The sequence below is a fragment of the Molothrus ater genome, chromosome 29 (genome assembly GCF_012460135.2).
Source record: "Molothrus ater isolate BHLD 08-10-18 breed brown headed cowbird chromosome 29, BPBGC_Mater_1.1, whole genome shotgun sequence".
NCBI classification, from domain to species: Eukaryota; Metazoa; Chordata; class Aves; order Passeriformes; family Icteridae; genus Molothrus; species Molothrus ater.
Window position 1 is genome coordinate 2945310 of NC_050506.2, and position 21371 is coordinate 2966680.

Consider the following 21371-nt stretch of genomic DNA (forward strand, 5'->3'; position numbering starts at 1 on the left):
CGCCCGTCCGGGGCGGGCCCCGTGACGCGCTCCCGGTTCCGTTCCTGGGGGCGATGCCGGGGGAGGCGGTCACGCTGCAGCTCGGGCACTACTCGGGCTGCGTGGGCGCGCACTGGTGGGGGCTGCAGGTGCGGGGGCAGCTGCGGGCCGGGCCGGGGGTCGGGCCGGGGGTCGGGCCGGGCCCGGGGCTCGCTCTGATCGCTCCTCTCCTCCCCGCCGTTCCCCGCAGGCCGCCGCGCTGCGCGGCCCCGCCGAGCCCGCCGAGCTCCGCCCGGCCGCGCTGCTCCGCTTCGGGCGGGGCCCGGGCGGCACCGAGAGCCCCGAGCCGCGGCTGGTGGCGCTGGAGCTGAAAGGTACCAGGGAGGGAGGCGGGCACCGGGCGGGATGGACACGGGCACCGGGCGGGATGGGGCACCGGGCGGGATGGACGCGGGCACCGGGCGGGATGGGGCACCGGGCACCGGGCACCGGGCGGGATGGACACGGGCACCGGGCGGGATGGGGCACCGGGCACCGGGCACCGGGCGGGATGGACGCGGGCACCGGGCGGGATGGGGCACCGGGCGGCCTCGCCGTGACTGGGCTCTGTTTGCAGGCGGCGTGGGCGCGCTCAGAGAGGACGGGGCGGACACGGAACCGCCGGTGAGCTGGTGAGTGCGGGATAGTGCGGGAGAGAACGGGACCGGGCCACCGGTGAGTGCGGGATGGTGCGGGAGGGAACGGGACGGGACGGGACGGGACGGGATGGGATGGGACGGAGCCGCCCGTGAGCTGGTGAGTGCGGGATGGGACAGTACGGGAGGGAACGGGACCGGGCCACCGGTGAGTGCGGGATGGGACGGGGCTGTCGATGAGCTGGGGAGTGCGGGACGGGACGGGACGGGACGGAGCCGCCCGTGAGCTGGTGAGTGCGGGATGGAACGGGACGGGAGGGAACGGGGCCGCCGGTGAGTGCGGGATGGGACGGGACGGGACAGGGAGGGACAGGACGGTGTCACCGGTGAGCTGGGGAGTGCGGGCCGGGCCGTGCCGGGGTCCCGCAGCTGCCGCCGCTTTGTGTCGCAGGGACGGGGCTGTCGCCGATTACCGGGAGCGGGGCTGCGCGTCGCGGGACACCGGGAGCCGCAGGGTGAGCGCGGCCGCGGGTCCCGCACCGCTCCCGGCCCGGGGACGAGGCGAAGCCCCCGGTAACCGGCCCGGGATTGTTCCCGCAGGGAGACGCTGCCGGGGACGCCAAGGGGAATCCCGGTGCTGCGGGGCCAGGTTTGTGCACGCTGGGTTCGGTCTCTGCGATCAGGTCCAGAAAGGCAGAACCAGAATTCCCTGGTTCCTGCCGTGGGACAGCGTGTGAGGGAACAGGGAGAAGGAAAACTATGGGATAACAGTGCTTGGCTTATGGAGAGCTGGGGCAGATGGGCTGACCCAATTTTTTAACTTATCCTGTTTTTTCAGCCCAGCAGATGGGCCAAAAAACCTGGATAAGTTAAAAATTTGATTTTGCATTCACGGGGATGCTCAGAACTCAAAGAGGATGCTCAGAGCAGAAAGGGGGTGCTCAGAACATGTTAGAAAACTGGTTTTACATTCATGGGGATGCTCAGAGCTCGAAGGGGATGCTCAGAGCTCAAAGGACCTTTGCTCTCCCCTCTGCCTCCCTGCAGGTTCCTCTCCTGCAGGCTCCCAGCAGGCTCCCTCCATCAGGCTCTGGTCTGATTACCTCAACGTGCACCTGCACCCCAAGAGTCTCCACGTGATCCGGCAGTACCTGCACGATGGGTATGGCCAGACCCCAAACCAGGGCTGAGTTTTGCCTTCAAGGATGAATAAAAGGGATAAAATAAGCCCTCTTTACCCATTTTTCTCTTAGGGATTGTGGCTGTCTCGAAGCCTTTGGGCAAGGTGAAAGTCTCCTGCAGGACCCTGCCTGCGTGGAGGAGTTGGAAGATCGGCTGCACTTCTTTGTTGAGGAGTGTGATTATCTTCAGGTGCTCACCTTCTCCAAGCTCCCTTTGCTTCCAAGAAACTTCCTGCTCGAGGAGAAGCAGAATCTGAGATGCTGCCGTTGTTTCCTTCCCCCAGGGGTTTCAGGTGCTCTGTGACCTCCACAATGGATTCTCTGGAGTTGGTGCCAAGGTGACAGAGCTGCTCCACGATGAGTACTCACGGCAGGGGATCCTCACCTGGGGCCTGACTCCAGTCCTGAGTGCTGTGGGAGTGAGTAAACAATGGAGAGCCCAGAGCAGCTGCCCAGCCTGGCTTGGGCAGGTTCTTGCTGTTCCAATGGTTGGATTTTTTCCCCCCCAGGACCCTCAGAAGAGTTTTCAGAGACTGATGAACACGGCCCTGGGCCTTGCCCACCTGTCCCGTCACAGCTCTCTCCTCTGCCCCCTGTCACTCAGTGGCACTTTGGGACTCAAGCCAGAGCCTCCTGTGACATTTCCATACATAAAATACAATGTAAGTGCTGGGCTGGGATCACCCACCATGGCTGGCACTGAGCTCCTGCAGCTCTGGGGCTTGGTGCTTTTCCATGGTGCTGTTCTGCTCAGCACTGACCTTTTCCTGCTTTTTCACTGGGACTTTTAGCTGCCAGCTTTTCATTTCTGTAATTTTCTTGCTGCTTTTGAAAATATTAACACATTTCCTTGGCCACTGTGCTTTCTGGTGGGTGCTGGCACTGAAGAAAAGGCTTTACTACATTATTCTCCATGCTTGGAGTAACTCCAGCCTCACTGGAGCCCTAAGGAGCCAAAAAAGATAAGAAAACTGGCACCAAAGCATCTGTTAGCCAACAGCAGGGCTGGAACTACAGTTACACACTGGCTGCTTATCCCAACCCTGAAATAACTGTAAACCACCTCTTTTAAAGGCACACTTTACAATCTGGTTGAAGTCAAATACACAAACTGTGAGCTGTCCTGCCATTGCTGCACTTGTCTCCTCCCCAGGCATCCCTGAACTACCAGAGCAGTGCAATTCTGGCAGCTGCACTCGACACCCTCACGGCTCCCTACAGGCTCTGCTCCTCCCAGGCCTCCATGCTGCACTTTGCTGACTCCCTCACCTTTTCTGGGAGGAAGGTGAGGATGAGGAGACCTTCCAGCTGTGCTGCAGCTGTTCTGCACGGCCCCAGCTGTGCCAGGAGCGTGTTCCAGACTCTGCTCTGTCACCCAAATCCAGGTTGTGGCTGCCTGGGCAGCTCTTCCCCTGCCTGCCTCGTCTGGCTCCTCGCTCCCTGATGTTTTAAGTGCCCACCAGGATGTGCCCTGGAAGCTCCTGTCCTCGTGCAAGGAGCAGAGGTTCAGCTCCTGCTTTGCTCAGTCTGTGGTGCTACGAGGAATTGGCCAGGAGAAAGCCCCCAGGTAAATCAGCACCTGAGCTGCACTTCCTGCAGGATTCCTCATCCACAGAGGAGCGGCCTAGGGACTGAGTGCTGCTGATTTGAGAGCAAAACAGCTGAAGAGCAGCTGAGGCCTTGATGGTTCCAGGCTGGAAAACGCTGAATTTCCTTTGCAGCAGCTGCCCAGGCCAGCCCAGGTCGCCCCTGCACAGCTGTGAGAGCCCTGAGCAGGTGCTCCAGCAGTACCTGCACAGCCACTTCCCAGGGGCCTTCAGGTGGGTGCAGGTCTGGAGCTTCAGGGGGTGCTGGTTTAGCACAGGGAGCACTGAGGGGGCTCTGGGTAACTTCATTCATCTCCTCACAGCACCTGCCACGTGCTCCAGCAGCCCTGTCACACCCAGCCTCCCTTCCCACAGTTCTTCTCTCCTCTCCTGACCACACGAGGCTTCCTCCAGGACAGAGCCCAGGGCTCTTCCTCAGCAGGTAACAAACACCCCTTAAACTCTGCAGCAGGGAGATCAGGGCCTGACAGAGGGGGAAATTATCAATGACAACCCAAAATTATCAATGACAACCCAAAATTATCAATAACAGCCCAAAATTATCAATGACAGCCCAAAATTATCAATGACAACCCAAAATTATCAATGACAACCCAAAATTATCAATAACAACCCAAAATTATCAATAACCAGGGTTATTAATAACCAACCAACCCAGTGTGCAGAGCTGGGAGCAGCTGAGCTCAAGCCCAGTCCTTGTGCAAGGGCTGAGGGTTTGGTGGTGTTTAACCCTTGCTGTGCCTGTCATCTGTTTAACCCTTGCTGTGCCTGTCATCCTCCTGGACAGAGCCCAGGGCTTTTCCTCAGCAGGTAACAAACACCCCTTAAACTCTGCAACAGAGAGACTGGGGCCTGACAGAGGGGGAAATTATCAATAACAACCCAAAATTGTGAACAACAACCCAAAATTGTGAACAACAACCCAAAATGATCAATAACAACCCAAAATTATGAACAACGACCCAAAATGATCAATAACAACCCAAAATTGTGAACAACAACCCAAAATTGTGAACAACACCCCGAAATGATCAATAACACCCCAAAATTGTGAACAACACCCCAAAATGATCAATAACACCCCGAAATGATCAATAACACCCCAAAATGATCAATAACACCCCGAAATGATCAATAACACCCCAAAATGATCAATAACACCCCAAAATGATCAGTGAGGAACAGACCCAGCGTGCAGAGCTGGGAGCAGCTGCGCTGGAGGTGCTGCAGCAGCACAGAGCAAGGCCCGAGGGTTTGGTGCTGTTTAACCCTTGCTGTGCCGCTCTCCCCGCAGGTGTTGAGAGCGTGCCCGTGCTGGCAGCCCTGCAGAGCTGCCCTGGCCTGCTGGGGCTGCTCTCGGGGCTGTGCCGGGAGCTGCGGCCGCGGCGCTGGGGCCGCCCCTGCGCGGCCGGGCTGGAGCACGACGACGTCCAGGAGGCCCTGGAGGAGCTCAGAACCCTGGCCCAGTGCTATGAGCCAGGAGCTGGAGCTGATGGATCTGAGGATGAAGGAGATTCAGACTAATGCACAGCGGGAGTGGCTTTGAGGTGGCTCCCAGAATAAAGGGAATGGTTCTGGAGATGGCCCAGCTGTTCCTTCTTCTCATTTTACCAAAAAAAATCTTCTGGGGGAAGTTCTCCAGCTACTCACAGTTGTGTGGCAAAGGAGGAAAGCTGCTTTTTCTTTTCTATATTTTGGTTGGCTTTTTTTTTTTTTTTTTCAGCAGTGCAAATTGGATTTGCTCTGCCTGTTCAAATAAACCCAGACAATAAATAGAAAATTCAGACTGTAACTATCTCACATACAATCAGCACAAGGGGAGAACTTAGAAAAACTCATGTGTTTGTTGCACATAAAAAGTGACATTTCAGGGTACAATATTTACAGGTCCTGGTTAGAGGCTGCTGGGCCCCAAGGCCAGATCAGTGTCCCCAAGTTCTGTTATTCCACTGCTGAAACTCCCCAGGGGAGTTCTAAAGAATTTTTTTCATTTTACTTCCTGCCTTTGGTTTGGTACAGGCTGGAAATTGAACAAAAAGTAATTAAGGTGCTGTCTCAAGTACCTGTGCAAACATTTTTCCACAGCACCTGTCTAGCAGCAAACTGGCAAAAAACAAAAACCCCTCTTCTGGTGCAGTCAGTAGTTTCATCACCTCAGTCATCAGGTTCTTCCTCAGAAAGCAGAAGATCTTTGTCTGACAGCTGGTCTGTGTTGCTGGTGCTCGTGGCATCCTCCTCATCCTCAGAGCTGCCATCACAGGACGTGTGGAAGAGCCTCATCAGCTCCCTGAACCTGTGGGACACCTGGGGAACCAAGGAAATCCAGGGTGACCTCAGAGCTGCCATGGAACTGCAATTTCATATTCCACACAAGCTCAGGGTGTTCTGTAACACCAAAAAATCCACAGCACAGTGGCAATTCATACAAGATTGAGGCATCAAGGAGGAGAACTGGAAGAGCTCTGGGTTTTGTTTTCTCTGGAAGAACAGTTTCATTCTCCAGGTCAAATCTGGCAGTTTGGGAGGATTCAAAAGCAGATCCTGTGTACAGAAGGGGGAGGCTGAGTAGCAGCCACTGAAACAACTCCAGTGCCAAAGGTGCAGCTCAAATCCCACTGGTGACCCTGCCAGGACCAGGGCACACAGCATTTTTGGCACAATCAAACAGAACAGAGTTTGCTTTTGATTTTTTTAATTTGCAACGGAGATGATTTTTTCATCCAACTGAAGTTAGGGAGGCTGCTAGGACAGCACCCTGACCTTGCCAGCCCCTCTCCCACAGCAGCCCTCACCTCACTGGCTGTCTTGTTGCCCAGCTTCTGGGAGATGGCGTGGAAGGTGTCCAGGTGGGCTCCCTTCTCCTGGCACGTGGTGAGGATGACTCTGTCAGCCTCCCTGCAGAACAAAACCCCTGTGAAAGCAGCCCCAAACCAGCAAGAGACTCAAACACCCCAGCCCTGCTCCCAGCTCAGCCATCCCAGCTCTCCAATCCCAGCTCAGCCATCCCAGCTCTGCCATCCCAGCTCAGCCATCCCAGCTCAGCCATCCCAGCTCTCCAATCCCAGCTCAGCCATCCCAGCTCTGCCATCCCAGCTCAGCCATCCCAGCTCTCCAATCCCAGCTCAGCCATCCCAGCTCTCCAATCCCAGTTCTCCAATCCCAGTTCTCCAATCCCAGCTCAGCAATCCCAGCTCAGCCATCCCAGCTCAGCCATCCCAGCTCAGCCATCCCAGCTCAGCCATCCCAGCTCTCCAATCCCAGCTCAGCCATCCCAGCTCTCCAATCCCAGTTCTCCAATCCCAGTTCAGCCATCCCAGTTCTCCAATCCCAATTCTGCTATCCCAGCTCTCCAATTCCCAGCTCTCCAATCCCAGCTCTCCAATCCCAGTTCTCCAATCCCAGCTCAGCCATCCCAGCTCTGCCATCCCAGCTCTGCCATCCCTGAGCAAGGCTCCTCCTGCCACCCCAACCCCAGGCCCCTTCTCTAAGCAGAGCTCCTTTAGCCTGGCTTTAAGTTTTTTGAAGGAGGTTTTAAGATTTTTTGAGAAGGTTTGAGAAACTTTTTGAGAAGGTTTTAAGTTTTTCTTTCCCCCCAGTCTGAAGTGCTCCAATAAGAGCCCTGCCAGGAGCAGCTCATGGGGCCAAACATGGACTGAGCAAAGGGAAGGGTCAGAAATCAGGGACACAAAATGAAATGACCCAGTCAGAGCTGGAGCCAAACAGGGGGCACAGAAAGAGGAGCTCAGGCAGAAGTACCTGGTCCAGAGCACGACCTTCTCCCCAGTGGAGCTGACTTTGCTGTTCTTGGCACACACGGTGGCCTCTGTCACCCGCTGCTGCTGCTGCTCCTCCTCCCTGTGCCCTGGGCAGGCTGTTCCTGCTCTGGGCTCCATCTGCCCAGGCTGCTGATGCACCAAGAAGCTGCTGCTGCTTGCATTTGCCCTTGGCCTGGCCTCAGGAGCAGCTCCAGAGCAGCCTCTGTCCTGTGTGTCCAAGCTGCAGTGCCCAGGGGAGCCCGAGCTGCAGCTCTCGCTCCTGCAGCTCCAGCCCTGCTTTGCTTCAGCTCCTCCTGCCAGGGCCAAAGCTGCTCCCTCCTCGAGCTCTCTGCCACCTTCAGGAGCAAGAGCAGAGCCCCCATGTTCAGAATGAAGCCCCTCAGGCTGGCAGGGAGGAGGTGCTGGGGAGCCTCTGGCTGCAGCAGAGAGCAGCAGGTCCCTGCTCAGCCCCTGTGCCTCCCCCCCAGGCTGCTCCAGGGCCCCAGGGCAAGGGCAGGCTTTGGTTTCTTGAGGTAGTTTCAGGGCAGCTTTTGGCAGCTGAGCCCATCTGGGGCCAGTGGCAGCAGAGTCCCTGTCCTTGGCAGCGTCCACAGCCGCACTGGAACCTTCTGGAAGCTGGGCATCAGCAGGGGCAGCCTTTCCACAAGGTGTGCTGGAGGGCAGCCTTCCTTCCAGCTGAGGTCCTGCTGAGAAACACAAACAAGGTCACAGAAGCTGTAAGGAAAAGCCCTGGAGGCTTCATTCCCTGACTTGTAGAGAGATTTTTATTTACAGAGCCTAATGCTGCACATGAGAGCAGTTTGGGAGCAGCTTTGTGACTCCACCTGCCTTTTCCCCACCTGTGCTCCAAAGCAAACAAATCTGCAGCCAATTTTCTTCACCCCTGTGGGCTGCTGCAACCAACTGCTGGGTGAAGTGATGAAGATTGCAAAAGTGCATTGCCCAGAGCAAAACTCTCCAGTGAAACAGCTCCTGGCAAAGCCACAAACCCAGGCAGGAAACCACATTTAAACTCCTGTATTGAACTGTGTGCTGTCCCCAGGAGCAGGAGGAGGAGGAGAAGAGGAAGGAGGAGAAGAGGGAGGAGGAGAAGAGGGAGGAGGAGAAGAGGGAGGAGGAAAAGGAGGAGGAGGAAAAGGAGGAGGAAAAGGAGGAGGAAAAGGAGGAGGAAAAGGAGGAGGAAAAGGAGGAGGAAAAGGAGGAGGAAAAGGAGGAGGAAAAGGAGGAGGAAAAGGAGGAGGAAAAGGAAAAGGAGGAGGAGGAAAAGGAGGAGGAAAAGGAAAAGGAGGAGGAGAAGGAGGAGGAGAAGGGAAAGGAGAAGGGAAAGGAGGAGAAAAAGGAGAAGAGGAAGGAGAAGAGGAAGGAGGAGAAGAGGGAGGAGGAGAAGGAGGAGGAAAAGGAGGAGGAAAAGGAGGAAAAGGAGGAGGAGGAAAAGGAGGAGGAGGAAAAGGAGGAGGAGGAAAAGGAGGAGGAGAAGGGAAAGGAGAAGAAGAAGGAGAAGGAGAAGAGAAAGGAGGAGAAAAAGGAGAAGAGGAAGGAGGAGAGGAAGGAGGAGAAAAAGGAGGAGAGGAAGGAGGAGAGGAAGGAGGAGAGGAAGGAGGAGAGGAAGGAGGAGAAAAAGGAGAAGAGGAAGGAGGAGAGGAAGGAGGAGAGGAAGGAGGAGAGGAAGGAGGAGAGGAAGGAGGAGAGGAAGGAGAAGAGGAAGGAGCAGAACTCTTCCCTCAGGCTGTTCATCCTGCCAGAATTGTGTTTGTCCTGCTCTGGACCAGACTGGAGGAAAAACAAACACACAGAGATTGTTTAAAGGCACATTAGGAGCTGGTGGCTCTGAAATGGCAAAATGGAAACTGGGGAAGAGCAGCACCATGGACTGGGGACTGGAGCAGCATCTGGCAAGAGAAGCTTAAATGGAGCCATCACTGTGAAAAGGGCAGAATATTCTCTGGGCAGGAAAGGGTTTAGAACATCCAGAGGGAAAAAAAGTGAAAAGACAATAATTAGAATTATTATACTCAATAAATGTGTATTTTAAATATATTATATATATAAAATATATTTAAAATTTGTATTCTAAATATATTATATATATAAAATATATTTTAAAATGTGCATTTTAAATATATTATATATATAAAATATATTTTAAAATGTGCATTTTAAATATATTATATATATTTTTTTAAATACACATTTAAAATATATTTTATATATATATAATATATTTTAATTTTTTATATATATTTTATATATATATATAAATTTTTAATATATATTTTATATATATATTTTCCATGGTGCTGCTTCTTCCCCAGTTTCCATTTTAGCATTTCAGAGCCACCATCTCTTCATGGGCCTTTAAACAATCTCTGTTTAAAATGTGCATTTTAAATATATGATATATTTTTATATATTAAACATTAAATATATTTATACATCTAATATTCAATATCTAATTTATAATAATATATATAATATTTAATATTAATATTTATATATTATAATAATATATAATAGTTAATATATAATTTATAATTTATTAATTGATAATATTTAATATATAATTTATGGATAAATATAACAATTTTATATATTATTATGATATATAAATAACTATATTTAAATATATAATATATATTGTATATATTTGAATTTATTTTATATATATTTAAATATATATTTTATGTATACTATATATATTAATAAATATATATAATATCTAGTATATTTAAAATATATATAATATTATATATAAATATAAATCGATTTTATATTAAATATTATATATAAAAATATAAACTGATTTTATATATTATATCATATATAAAATATAGATATATTTTTATATTATACATGAAATATATAAACATAAATAACTCCAGAGAAGTGCCTGCACCTCTCCTGATCTGTGTGGAGAGGGTTCCACAGCTGCCAGCAGCAGACACGAGCTGCACACACCTGCAGACAGAGACTCCACCCTCCTCGGGCCAGGCTTTGTCCTGCCCTGGGCATCCTCTGCCTCGTCTCTGCTCTCCAGGATTTCTTCTCCAGCTTCCTTGGACATTCCAGGCTCCTTCCCTTCTGGCTGGGGACTCGACTCCCTCTGAGCAAGGCTGGCAGGGAGCTCCTGAGAATCTTTGTTTTTATAAAATTTGCTTTCACACACCTGCAAAGCAACCCAGAGGCACAATCACCCACGGGTCTGTCCTTGCCAAACACACCTCAGGCTTTGCTGCCCAGGCATTCCTGAATTATATTTGCTTTAGAGAAAAAAAAATACAACCAACATAATAATAATAATAATAATAATAATAATAATAATAATAATAATAATAATAATAATAATAATAATAATAATAATAATAGAATAATAAGCATTATTATAATTATTATTGTTATTATTAACATTGCTATTATTGTTATTCTATTCTTCTTCTTGTTGTTATTATTATTGTTATTAATACCATTATTATTATGATCAATATTGTTATTTTATGCTTATTAATTTATTAGATTATGAAGATGATGATGATGATTATTATTATTATTATTATTACTACTACTATTATCATCATCAGAAATTGACCTATTATTATTATTATCATCATCATCATCATCAGAAATTGGCCTCTTCACATAGTGGCCATGCCAGCCTCCTCCACTCTAAAAACTTCTTCTTAAGCCAGCAGAACACCAAAATGGAGATTTAGCAGAGCAAGGAGGGGCAGCAGAAAGGGAGGAGGGGAGAGAGATGGGAGAAGGGCAGGGAGGTGCAGGCAGAACTCCAGGCAGGGAGGCACCTCTGGATTTGGGATTCCCCTCCTCACCTCTGGATTTGGGATTCCCCTGCTCACCTCTGGATTTGGGATTCCCCTGCTCACCTCTGGATTTGGGATTCCCTCCCTCACCTCTGGATTTGGGATTCCCTTCCTCACCTCTGGATTTGGGATTCCCCTGCTCACCTCTGGATTTGGGATTCCCCTGCTCACCTCTGGATTTGGGATTCCCCTCCTCAGCTCTGGATTTGGGATTCCCCTCCTCCCCCAGGATTTGGGATTCCCTTCCTCATCTCTGGAATCCCAATTTAATCCCAATTTAATCTCCAAATGGATTCCCCTCCTCACCCCAGGATGGATTCCCCTCCTCACCTCTGGATTTGGGATCCCCTTCCTCCCCTCTGGATTTGGGATCCCCTCCCTCACTTTTGGATGGATTCCCCTCCTCAGCTCTGCATTTGGGATTCCCCTCCTCCCCCAGGATTTGGGGGCTCCAGGATCCCCAGGACCCCTCCCTGACCTTGCTGCCACAATGGCTGCAGCTCCTCCTCTTGCTCTTCTTGAGCTTCGGGTCACTGCTCCCTTCATGGCAGGAACAGGAACAGGAACATTCCTTCAGCCCCTCCACCCAGTCCACCTCCTGTGAACAGACAGACACTCCAGCTGACAGACAGACAGACAGACAGACAGACAGACAGACAGACAGACAAGGAACAGGGGGACACGGGGGCTCCAGCAGAGAACTGAAGCGCTGCTGGCAATCAAAGCACAACAGAAACATCCCCATCCCCTTCTTCCACCTCTGCCAGGTTGGTGCCACATCCTCAATAACACAATTCAACCCCAATTTAATCCCAATTCAACCCCAATTTAATCCCAATTCAATCCAAATTTAATCCCAATTTAATTTGCTCATAGGTGAGAAATACCAGGGAAATACCCCAGGCCCAATTTAATCCCAATTTTTAATTTGCTCACAGATGAGGAATCCCAGGAAGATGCCCCAGGCCCAATTTAATCCCAATTTCATTTTCTCAGAGGTGAGAAATACCAAGGAAATACCCCAGGCCCAATTTAATCCCAATTTAATCCCAATTCAATTCCAATTTCATTTGCTCAGAGGTGAGAAATACCAAGGAAATACCCTAGGCCCAATTTATTCCCAATTCAATCCCAATTTCATTTGCTCACAGATGAGAAACACCAGGGAGATGCCCCAGCCCCACCTTGTCGTGGTGTTGGCCTCCAATCTCCTTCCTCTTCTTGTTTCTGGTGGCTCCATGAATTTTGGGTGGTTCATCCTCCTCTTCTACATCTGGCAGAGACACCTCCTCAAAGCCATCAAACTGCAGCAGAACAAACACACAACAGCTGCTCTCAGCTGACCCAAATTTTGGTTTTTTTCCCCCCAGAAAACAAAAATTCTGTTCAAAAATTCAAAGGGTTTGCTTCATCCCACCAGCAGCTCTCCCACCCCTCTGCTTCTGGAACTGCACCCTCCTCTAATTGAGTTCTTCCAGCTCCAATATGATTCTTGTCTCTGCTTTTATCATTTCTGGTTTTGGGGAGAAGGTTGCAGCACCTCATATTCCTTCTCTTCTGTCCAGTTGATCTCCTCAAAGTCTCCCATGCGGCTGGCAGAGGGTCGGAGGTGATCAAAGAAAACTGAGAACTCATCCTGCAGGTGGTCATGGCCCTTCAGCAGCTGCCACATTTGGGTCTTCAGCTGGAAGAGGAAAAACGCACAAAAATCATCCCACCTCATCTCCTTGTCCTCTGAAGGTTCTCAGAGCAAGGGGAGCAGCAGAGCTCGTTACAGATCCAATGTGGAAGGTGGTGAGGGAACAAATTCCTGGGTGTTCCCTGCAAATTAGCCTGGAAATTGTCAAATTAGCCCGGAAATTGTCAAATTAGCCTGGAAACGTTCCTCCAGAATTCCTGGCAGACTCTGTAGGTGACACAAAGCCTCAACTGCAAGGTGCTAGAGGCAAGGTGGAGGTGGGAGAAAGGAAACACAGACTCTGATTTTTCTCTCCAATTCCCCCTGAATCCAAGGCCAGGTTGGATGGGAACATGAGAAACCAACGGTGGGAAGTGTCCCTGGCCATGGCAGGGGGTGGAACAAGATGGGCTTTAAGGTTCTTCCCAACCCAAACCATTTTGTGATCCATCCATCCATCCATCCATCCATCCATCCATCCATCCATCCATCCATCCATCCATCCATCCATCCATCCATCCATCATCCATCCATCCATCCATCCATCATCCATCCATCCATCCATCCATCCATCCATCCATCCATCCATCCATCCATCCTCCATCCATCCATCCATCCATCCATCATCCATCCATCCATCCATCCATCCATGAATTTGAGCTGTAAACCCAAAATCTGTGAGCCCAGGCAGACTCTGTAGATGACACAAAGCCTCAGAGAGGCTTTGGGAGAAAGGAAACACAGACTCTGTGATTCTTGTCTCCAATTCTCCCTGAATCCAAAGCCAGGTTGGATGGGAATTGGAGAAACCAACTGGTGGGAAGTGTCCCTGGGGGTGCAATGAGATGGGCTCTAAGCTCCTTCCCAACCCAAACCATTTTGTGATCGATCAATCAATCAATCAATCAATCAATCAATCAATCAATCAATCAATCAATCCATGAATTTGAGCTGTGAGCCCAGGCAGACTCTGTAGATGACACAAAGGTGCTAGAGGCAAGGTGGAGGTGGGAGAGAGGAAGCACAGACTCTGTGTTTTCTCTCCAATTCCCCCTGAATCCAAGGCCAGGTTGGATGGGAATTGGAGAAACCAACGGTGGGAAGTGTCCCTGGGGGTGCAATGAGTTGGGCTTTAAGATCCTTCCCAACCCAAATAATTTTGTGATCGATCAATCGATCAATCAATCAATCAATCAATCAATCAATCCATCCATGAATTTGATGACAAAAGGGAGAATGCTGCCACGGTCTCCAGGCGCACAGGGCCAGGGAACGAGGCTGGCTGGGAGAAGAGGGCTCCCTGCTCACCTCTGCAATCTCCTGGGGCACGCAGTCTGCACAGCTCTGCAGGACTTTGATGATCTTTTGGTGGTGGGCAGGATTTTCAGCAAAGCAGATCTCCAGCTGCCTGAGGAACTTCCTGCTCTTTTCAAAGGCTTGCTGCTCCTCAAACTGGCCAAAAGAAAAAGATTCACCCTCGTGTTCAAGCACATATTCCCAAGCATCTGAATTGACTTAAACAAATAAAATTCCTGTCCTGGGCTTTGTTTTCCATTGTGTTGATGCCCTTCACAAAAGTGGGAAGAGGCAGAGGAAGAGAAAGACCACTTGGAATAATCAACAATATTGTTAATATCAACAATATTGTTAATATTGTTAAGGTGATGCATCCCTAGTTGCTCAAATAGCCAGGGTCTTTTTTTGGTCTGTCTGCAGAACCACAGCCTGAAGATTATTGTGCAAAAAGATTTTCTTTCTGGTGGTTTAAAGCTTTCAGGTGCTTTACAGCCTCTCACTGTCACTGAGCTATAAAGTTTGGCTTTGCACATAAAACAGGGAAATTCAGGAAGAATGGAAGAGGTGGAACCTCAATCCTGCCAAGTGGGAGGCAGATGTGGAGACAGGGGAATCACTGCTGGATGCTGTCTCTGCAGCCAGGTGGGAAAGGCTGATCCTCCACAGCCACACTGAGCAGGAGAGATTTATAAAGAACACCCAACTGTCCAATTCTGATTAATAAAAGTAGCAAGGCAACCAAGTCAAATATTTGAACAATCACCATCTCTAAAAAAAAAAACCTCTTCATCCTTTTACTCCCAAGCTTAAAACCCAACCTCCTCCTCTCACTCTACCTACCAGCCCACACTCCAAAGCTTGTTCTGGTAGCAGAAAGGCAGCAAAATCAGTGAGCAGCTGTGGCCAGTCGTGCAGCAGCTTCTGCAGAGTGGAGTAGAGATCCACGGCTGTCCGTTTGTCCGTGCTGATCTCGAACTCGTAGATGACGCGCAGGAAATCTTCGTATTTTCCTGGGATGTGCTGCAGGGTCTCACGGACCTGGGGGGGATTGGTGACACCCAGCAGGAGAAAGAAGCTCAGTACAGAGTATTTTGTGTTGGAAGGGATGGTAAAAATCAGCTCGTTCCAAGCCCTTGTTGTGGGCACTTTGCACCATCCCAGGTTGCTCCAAGCCGGCCTTGGGCAGCCACAGCTGCTCTGGGCACCCTGTGCCAGGGTCTCACCACCCTCCCAGGGAGGAATTTCTCCCTTAATTCTGTTCATCTACTAATCTTTGATCTCCTCTACTCAGAATTTACACAGTATTTGCAATTTTGTTGAAGCAACCAAGTGATTTCCTGGAGATGACCCAAAGCTGCTCATCCCAGTGCAGACTGGGGAGGTCAGAAATTCAGAAGCTTCTGCTGCTGTGGACTGAGCACCCCCAGCCCCTGAGTCCTTCACTTCCAGCTCCCCCTCTTAGGACAGGAGAGGGAGGAGGAAGAACAGCAGCAGGAAATCAGCAGGAATCTGCTGAAATTGAATTTTCCAATTTTAGGCAGCTCCGGAGGGGTTTGAATTCTGTTCCTTAACAAAACCCTTCAGCTGGGCAGGTGCTGAGCTGGGAAATTGGCTGTGAGGAAGCTGCTGAATGATATTAAACCAAATCAAATCAAACAATGGGATTTGTTTTGTTATTTCTAAGGAAACAATGGAAAAACTGACTTGGCTTGCAACAGAGTCAAGTTTAAGCCAAGAAAAGAATTCCCAGGAGGAGAACTCGGAGCCTGAGGAAGAGGAGGAGCTGCTCTCCTCCTCTCAAGAAAGGAACACTTTGGGAAGTGAAGCACCACATGTAGGAATAAATAACTGCACCCCAGCAGACCCAGCAGTTCTGTGGCAGAAAACCCCACATTTCTGATGCTCTGTGCAGAAAACCCCACATTTCTGATGTTCTGTGGCAGAAAACCCCACATTTCTGATGTTCTGTGGCACAAAACCCCACATTTCTGATGTTCTGTGCAGAAAACCCCACATTTCTGATGTTCTGTGGCAGAAAACCCCACATTTCTGATGTTCTGTGGCACAAAACCCCACATTTCTGATGTTCTGTGCAGAAAACCCCACATTTCTGATGTTCTGTGCAGAAAACCCCACATTTCTGATGTTCTGGGGCACAAAACCCCACATTTATGATGCTCTGTGGCACAAAACCCCACATTTCTGATGTTCTGTGGCACAAAACCCCAAATTTCTGATGTTCTGTGGCACAAAACCCCACATTTCTGATGTTCTCTGGCACAAACCCCACATTTCTGATGTTCTGGGGCACAAATCCCACATTTTTATGTTCTGGGGCACAAACCCCCCCATTTCTGCAGCTCCTGGGCTGCCTTACCCTGGTCAGGTAGGCCTGGGCAAAGGCCAGGTCCTTCTGCTCCCTCAGGATTCTGATTTCTGTGGCAGAACACCCCACATTTCTGATGTTCTGTGCAGAAAACCCCCCATTTCTGATGCTCTGTGACAGAAACCCCACATTTCTGATGTTCTGTGCAGAAAACCCCACATTTCTGATGTTCTGGGGCACAAAACCCCAAATTTCTGATGTTCTGTGGCACAAACCCCACATTTCTGATGTTCTGTGGCACAAACCCCACATTTCTGATGTTCTGGGGCACAAACCCCACATTTCTGATGTTCTGTGGCACAAACCCCACATTTCTGCAGCTCCTGGGCTGCCTTACCCTGGTCAGGTAGGCCTGGGCAAAGGCCAGGTCCTTCTGCTCCCTCAGGATTCTGATGTTCTGTGGCACAAAACCCCCCATTTCTGATGCTCTGTGACAGAAACCCCACATTTCTGATGTTCTGTGCAGAAAACCCCACATTTCTGATGCTCTGGGGCACAAAACCCCACATTTCTGCTGTTCTGGGGCACAAACCCCACATTTCTCATGCTTTGTGGCACAAACCCCACATTTCTGATGTTCTGTGGCACAAACCCCACATTTCTGATGTTCTCTGGCAGAAACCCCAAATTTCTGATGTTCTGTAGCACAAACCCCACATTTCTGATGCTCTGTGGCACAAAACCCCACATTTTTTATGTTCTCTGGCACAAACCCCACATTTCTGATGTTCTGTGGCACAAAACCCCACATTTCTGATGTTCTGGGGCACAAAACCCCACATTTCTGCTGCTCTGTGGCACAAACCCCACATTTCTGATGCTCTGTGGCACAAACCCCACATTTCTGCTGCTCTGTGGCACAAACCCCACATTTCTGCAGCTCCTGGGCTGCCTTACCCTGGTTAGGTAGGCCTGGGCAAAGGCCAGGTCCTTCTGCTCCCTCAGGATTCTGATGTTGTGTGAAGAAAACCCCCCATTTCTGATGTTCTGTGGCACAAAACCCCACATTTCTGCTGCTCTGTGGCACAAAACCCCACATTTCTGCTGCTCTGTGGCACAAAACCCCACATTTCTGATGCTCTGTGGCAGAAAACCCAAAATTCCTGATGTTCTGTGGCACAAACCCCCATTTCTGATGTTCTCTGGCACAAACCCCACATTTCTGATGCTCTGTGGCACAAAACCCCACATTTTTTATGTTCTCTGGCACAGACTCCACATTTCCGATGTTCTGTGGCACAAACCCCACATTTCTGATGTTCTGTGGCAGAAACCCCACATTTCTGATGTTCTGTGGCAGAAACCCCCACATTTCTGATGTTCTGTGGCACAAAACCCCAAATTTCTGATGTTCTGTGGCACAAACCCCAAATTTCTGATGTTCTGTGGCACAAACCCCCAAATTTCTGCTGCTCTGTGGCAGAAAACCCCACATTTCTGATGTTTTGTGGCACAAACCCCACATTTCTGATGTTCTGTGGCACAAACCCCACATTTCTGCTGCTCTGTGGCAGAAAACCCCACGTTTCTGATGCTCTGTGGCACAAAACTCCACATTTCTGATGTTCTCTGGCACAAACCCCACGTTTCTGATGTTTTGTGGCACAAAACCCCACATTTCTGATGTTCTCTGGCACAAACCCCACATTTCTGATGCTCTATGGCACAAACCCCACATTTCTGATGTTCTGTGGCACAAACCCCACATTTCTGATGCTCTGGGGCACAAACCCCCACATTTCTGATTTCTGTGGCACAAACCCCACATTTCTGCTGTTCTGGGGCACAAACCCCACATTTCTGATGCTCTGTGGCACAAACCCCCCCCCATTTCTGCAGCTCCTGGGCTGCCTTACCCTGGTCAGGTAGGCCTGGGCAAAGGCCAGGTCCTTCTGCTCCCCCAGGATTCTGATTTCTGTGACACAAAACATCCAAATTTCTGATGTTCTGGGGCACAAACCCCACATTTCTGATGCTCTGTGGCACAAAACCCCAAATTTCTGATGCTCTGTGGCAGAAAACCCCAAATTTCTGCTGTTCTGTGGCAGAAAACCCCACATTTCTGATGTTCTGTGCAGAAAACCCCACATTTCTGATGCTCTGTGGCACAAACCCCACATTTCTGATGTTCTGGGGCACAAACCCCCCCATTTCTGCAGCTCCTGGGCTGCCTTACCCTGGTCAGGTAGGCCTGGGCAAAGGCCAGGTCCTTCTGCTCCCTCAGGATTCTGATTTCTGGGGCACAAACCCCACATTTCTGATGTTCTGTGGCACAAAACCCCACATTTCTGATGCTCTGTGGCAGAAAACCCAAAATTTCTGATGTTCTGTGGCACAAAACCCCCCATTTCTGATGTTCTGTAGCACAAACCCCACATTTCTGATGTTCTGGGGCACAAACCCCACATTTCTGATTTCTGTGGCACAAACCCCACATTTCTGATGTTCTGTGGCACAAAACCCCACATTTTTTATGTTCTCTGGCACAAACCCCACATTTCTGATGTTCTGTGGCACAAAACCCCACATTTCTGATGCTCTGTGGCAGAAACCCCCACATTTTTTATGTTCTCTGGCACAAACCCCACATTTCTGATGTTTTGTAGCACAAACCCCACATTTCTGATGTTCTGGGGCACAAACCCCCCCCATTTCTGCCGCTCCTGGGCTGCCTTACCCTGGTCAGGTAGGCCTGGGCAAAGGCCAGGTCCTTCTGCTCCCTCAGGGGGTCCCTCTCCAGGATGTCCTCGTCGTAGAGCAGCAGCAGCTTGGAGGTGTCTTTGCTGCCACGAGCTCTGCCCCTCTTGCTCCTGGTCCTGTGGGAGCTCCTGCTCTTCCCTGGGGCTTTCAGGTTCTCTCCTGTGGAGGAGCAGGAGGTGACTCAGTGGCAGAGGCACCCCAGGGCCCTGCCAGGGCAATATTGCAACAGGAATTGTTGTAAAATTTATGCCAAAATATACATTGGCTGTGCTCCCTGGAAGTGGAGGAGAAATTCACTTCCCAAGAGTCAAGCTGGCCAAAATCCTGATTTTGTTGCTTGTTTCCACAGCATCTGACTGGAGAAATCTCTGGATGCAGGCACAGGTTTTTGTGGAACTACAAAAATCCCTCACACCAGGGCAGAACAACCACAAAGGCTACAGAGACACAGCACAAGCCCAGAGCTGTGCTGGAAATTTTAGATAATTATTTACAACATAGTTAAAATCATAGATAAACACCTGGTGTCACACAACAGGGAATTAAACAGGGAACTAAGGGGGTTACATCCAGATTTTTGTGGCTTGAGGTTTAGGAATCTGCTGATTTAATGGGCTGAGGTCCCCTCCTCAAAATTCACTGCTCAAGTTCATTTAGCACTTGGACTTTGTTTCATTGCCTTTTCTCCAACATGACCTTGTCAGACAAAATTCAAATTAGCAAAGATTTGACTGTTCAATATTGTTCTTCTAAAATTATCAGTTCTTAGCTGACACAAACCATGAATCTGTCTGCAAATATGCAAGAGAGCTGTGACTGGCTCCTAAAATTGGATTCCCAGCTGGAAAACACCACTGGGCTCAGATACACCCAGGGAGTTAAACCCAAACAGGATCCCCAGTGGTTGGTTTTCCCTGCAGAGAGCAGCTCTACTTCCCCACTCCCTGGGTCCAAAAACCCCACAGCACTGCCCTGCTGTCCAAAAACCCCACAGCACTGCCCTGCTGTCCAAAAACCCCACAGCACTCACCTGCTGTCCCAAACCCCACAGCACTCCCCTGCTGTCCCCAAACCCCACAGCATTCCCCTGCTGTCCAAAAAACCCCACAGCACTCCCCTGCTGTCCCTAAACCCCACAGCACTCCCCTGCTGTCCAAAACACCCCACAGCACTCCCCTGCTGTCCCTAAACCCCACAGCACTCCCCTGCTGTCCCAAACCCCACAGCACTCCCCTGCTGTCCCCAAACCCCACAGCACTCCCCTGCTGTCCCTAAACCCCACAGCACTCACCTGCTGTCCCCAAACCCCCTGCACTCCCCTGCTGTCCCCAAACCCCCCTGTACTCACCTGCTGTGCAAAACACCCCACAGCACTCCCCTGCTGTCCCCAAACCCCACAGCACTCCCCTGCTGTCCAAAAAACCCCAAAGAACTCACTTACTGACCAAAAAACCCCCCTGCACTCCCCTGCTGTCCCTAAACCCCACAGCACTGCCCTGCTGTCCCCAAACCCCACAGCACTCCCCTGCTGTCCCTAAACCCCACAGCACTCCCCTGCTGTCCAAAAACCCCACATCACTCCCCTGCTGTCCCAAACCCCCTGCACTCCCCTGCTGTCCCAAACCCCCTGCACTCCCCTGCTGTCCCCAAACCCCCCTGCTGTCCCCAAACCCCTACACTCCCCTGCTGTCCCAAACCCCTGCACTCACCTGCTGTCCCAAACCCCTGCACTCACCTGCTGGCCTCCTGTGGGCCTCCACCTGTGGGGAAGCTGCCTTGGCCATGGTGAAAGCAGATTTAGGCTCCTCTGCTGTGTCCCCACACGTTTCGTCATCTTTCTGCAAGCTCTCTATTCCTTCCCCTTCCTCCTCCTCCTCTTCCTCAGGCTCAGAGTTCTCCTCCTGGGAATTCTCCTCTTCAGAATCTCCCTCTTGGCTTAAACGTCTCTCTGTTGCAAGCCAAGTCAGTTTTTCCATTGTCTCCTTAGAAATAATAAAAATCAATCCAATTGTTTGATTTGATTTGATTTAATCTCATTCAGCAGCTTCCTCACAGCCAATTTCACAGCTCAGCACCTGCCCAGCTGAAGGATTTTGTTAAGGAACAGAATTCAAACCCCTCCAGAGCTGCCTAAAATTGGAAAATTCAATTTCAGCATCTGCCATTCAGCAAATTAGGCCTTAATTTAGAAGGGATTCATTATTGATTCCTTAATTATCATCTTAGATCTTCAAGGCTTGCTGGAATTGTGACCTGCAAAGTCATTTTTATTCTAAGTATTCTTAGAGAGCAGCCTCACTGAGGAATCCCTGCAGCTC

At 50.1% G+C, this 21371-nt stretch overlaps 2 protein-coding genes across 6 annotated transcripts in view; one reads left to right on the forward strand and one right to left on the reverse strand.

The window, feature by feature from the left end:
* Window positions 1-46: 46 nt before the first annotated feature.
* MSTO1 (misato mitochondrial distribution and morphology regulator 1) lies at window positions 47-4981 on the forward strand. Of its 3 annotated transcripts, XM_036398143.2 has the most exons (14): window positions 47-128; window positions 230-353; window positions 596-650; window positions 1066-1129; window positions 1215-1263; window positions 1662-1776; window positions 1868-1985; window positions 2080-2214; window positions 2305-2457; window positions 2949-3080; window positions 3181-3362; window positions 3517-3615; window positions 3705-3823; window positions 4697-4981. In XM_036398143.2, the coding sequence occupies exons 1-14, from the start codon at window positions 54-56 to the stop codon at window positions 4924-4926; spliced, it is 1650 nt and encodes a 549-aa protein (XP_036254036.1). In that variant the 5' UTR covers window positions 47-53; the 3' UTR covers window positions 4927-4981. The 3 variants fall into 3 exon arrangements, with proteins under 3 accessions (XP_036254036.1, XP_054373645.1, XP_054373646.1); XM_054517670.1 differs by having other exon boundaries at window positions 2080-2457; XM_054517671.1 differs by having other exon boundaries at window positions 2080-2457; window positions 3520-3615.
* A 243-nt stretch (window positions 4982-5224) lies between these two features.
* GON4L (gon-4 like) overlaps window positions 5225-21371 on the reverse strand; it is a 49299-nt gene continuing 33152 nt past the window's right edge. For 2 of the 3 annotated variants that reach the window (XM_036398141.2, XM_054517669.1), the window contains 11 exons: window positions 20789-21035; window positions 19031-19212; window positions 14808-15005; window positions 13980-14123; window positions 12534-12677; window positions 12178-12297; window positions 11472-11591; window positions 10134-10341; window positions 7159-7864; window positions 6195-6297; window positions 5225-5706 (listed from right to left, as the gene is read on the reverse strand). In XM_036398141.2, the coding sequence (XP_036254034.1) occupies window positions 5557-5706; window positions 6195-6297; window positions 7159-7864; window positions 10134-10341; window positions 11472-11591; window positions 12178-12297; window positions 12534-12677; window positions 13980-14123; window positions 14808-15005; window positions 19031-19212; window positions 20789-21035 (2322 nt within the window). In that variant the 3' untranslated portion in view covers window positions 5225-5556. The remainder of the gene's footprint in view (window positions 5707-6194; window positions 6298-7158; window positions 7865-10133; window positions 10342-11471; window positions 11592-12177; window positions 12298-12533; window positions 12678-13979; window positions 14124-14807; window positions 15006-19030; window positions 19213-20788; window positions 21036-21371) is intronic. The other variant, XM_036398142.2, reaches the window with a different exon arrangement.

Bases quoted from the DNA above. Each gene is read 5' to 3' on its own strand.
- MSTO1 (XM_054517670.1), top strand. From the start codon at position 54: ATGCCGGGGGAGGCGGTCACGCTGCAGCTCGGGCACTACTCGGGCTGC. The intron at 2,458-2,948 runs GTAAGTGCTGGG...TCTCCTCCCCAG, and splicing joins TTCCATACATAAAATACAAT to GCATCCCTGAACTACCAGAG. The intron at 3,824-4,696 runs GTAACAAACACC...CTCTCCCCGCAG, and splicing joins CCAGGGCTCTTCCTCAGCAG to GTGTTGAGAGCGTGCCCGTG.